Source organism: Berghia stephanieae, chromosome 11, assembly GCF_034508935.2.
Source record: "Berghia stephanieae isolate SIO BIC M18660-M18661 chromosome 11, UCSD_Bste_1.3, whole genome shotgun sequence".
NCBI lineage: Eukaryota > Metazoa > Mollusca > Gastropoda > Nudibranchia > Aeolidiidae > Berghia > Berghia stephanieae.
This window is the reverse complement of record NC_088370.1, coordinates 6998626-7000716: the sequence shown is the minus strand read 5'-3', so window position 1 is coordinate 7000716 and position 2091 is coordinate 6998626. Positions and strand designations below refer to the sequence as shown.

The 2091-nt window shown below is 46.6% G+C and overlaps 1 protein-coding gene across 2 annotated transcripts in view; it reads right to left on the bottom strand.

The window, feature by feature from the left end:
- Positions 1-1559, bottom strand: part of LOC144956273 (prostatic acid phosphatase-like) — a 22565-nt gene extending 21006 nt beyond the window's left edge. For both annotated transcript variants that reach the window (XM_078886737.1, XM_078886736.1), the window contains exons 1-2: positions 1469-1559; positions 65-154 (exon numbers count right to left, since the gene is read on the bottom strand). In XM_078886737.1, the coding sequence (XP_078742863.1) occupies positions 65-154; positions 1469-1531 (153 nt within the window). In that variant the 5' untranslated portion in view covers positions 1532-1559. The remainder of the gene's footprint in view (positions 1-64; positions 155-1468) is intronic.
- Positions 1560-2091: the final 532 nt, after the last annotated feature.

The window sequence follows — 2091 nt, the reverse complement described above, 5'->3', positions numbered from 1 at the left end:
ATTGATTAATTCATGTATCGATATTACAGAATCGAATACTCCAAGCCTTGGTTACGGTACTCACTTGTTCATGGTGGTATCGAGTCACGTTAATAAAGCCGCCATATCTCTGACGCAAGTATTTGCCCAGCTCGTACTGTTGGTGTTTACCTATCTGTCAGGCCAAAATGAAAAGCAACAAAGAAAAGTGATTAATAAAGGAATAAAACAAACTTACACAAACACACGCACACAAATAAACACAGATAAATACACACGCACACATACGGCAACACACGAAACAAATTGTGGCAGTTGCTTACATTAATCAACACCACCCACAGCCCAACTCATCGGGCCAGACGTCCGTCTTGGTGATGCAACCCCCCCCCCCCCGCCCACATACACACACAACATATACTTAGATTAATAAACCACCCCAACTCATCTGTTGATGTCATTTTTACAAACATACACACACACATATAAACCCACCCACACCCCAACGCATCGGTCCAGACGTCGCTCCTGTTGATAGCATTTGGACCTACACACCCACACCCACTCACCTCCCCCCCCCCCCCCCACCCACACACACACACACAGAGAAAGAGAGAGGGGAGAGAAGGGGGAGAGAGGGAGAGAGAATATATCATACTTACATTAGACAGCCATCCCAAGCCATCGGGACAGACGTCAATTTTGTTGATGTCATTTGGACCCACACACACCCACATTCAGCCACCCACTGACCCCCCCCCCCCCCCCACACACACACACACACATAAACACATACAACATATCATACTTACATTAGACAGCCATCCCAAGACATCGGGCCAGACGTCAATTTTGTTGATGTCATTTGGACCCACACACACCCACATTCACCCACCCACTAACAACCCCCCCCCCCCCCCCCCCCCCCACACACACACACACAAACACAGACAACATATCCTAATTACATTAGACAGGCACCCCAAGCCATCGGGCCAAAGGTCAATTTTGTTGATATCATTTGGACCCACACACACACACACACACACACACACACACACACACACACACATCCACACTCCCACTCAACCCCCCCCCCCCAACCTACACACACACACACACATAAACACAGACAACATATCATACTTACATTAGACAGCCACCCCAGGCCATCGGGCCAGACGTCAATTTTGTTGATGTCATTTGGACACACACACACACACACACACACACACACAGCCAGTCACACACTGAACACCCCCCCCCCACCCACACACACACACATAAACACAGACAACATATCCTAATTACATTAGACAAGCATCCCAAGCCACCGGGCCAAACGTCAATTTTGTTGGTATCATTTGGACCCACACACACACACACACACACACACACACACAGCCACCCACTGAACCCCCCCCCCCGGCCACACACACACACACACACACACACACACACAAACACATACAACATATATCATACTTACATTAGACAACCACCCCAGACCATCGGGCCAGACGTCAACTTTGTTGATGTCATTTGGGTACATGACGTGAGGACTTCTATCACCATGACGGAACACCTGGAAATAATCATGTATATTATATTATATATCCTCTATAAAAACCTCTGACATTAAATAAAACATGGTGCGCAAAGCTCGTATGTAGACTTCAGAGTTTTGATCCGCCGATCGTGAAATCGAGACTTCAGAGGTTTGATCAGCCGATCGTGAAAATCGAGACATCAGAGGTTTGATCCACCGATCATGAAGATCGAGACTTCAGAGGGTTCAGGTTTTATTGGGTCAAATCGGCGGTCGGCGGATGATACCTCTGAAGAGGTCTGATCCGCCCAAAATTAAATAAAATATGATGCGCAAAGACGTATGTAGACTTCAGAGTTTTGATCCACCGATCGTGAAATCGAGACTTCAGAGGTTTGATCCGCCAACCATCGAAATGCAAAATCGTTCTCAAAGAGCCAGAAACTTAGGGGAGAAATAATTTTGGGTGATATTGCCGAAATAGTCGCAGTGTTATTTAGGTAATATGGCCAATGAAGCCAGAGAATTCTTGGGCAAATGTGGTTGGGTAATTTATAATTACG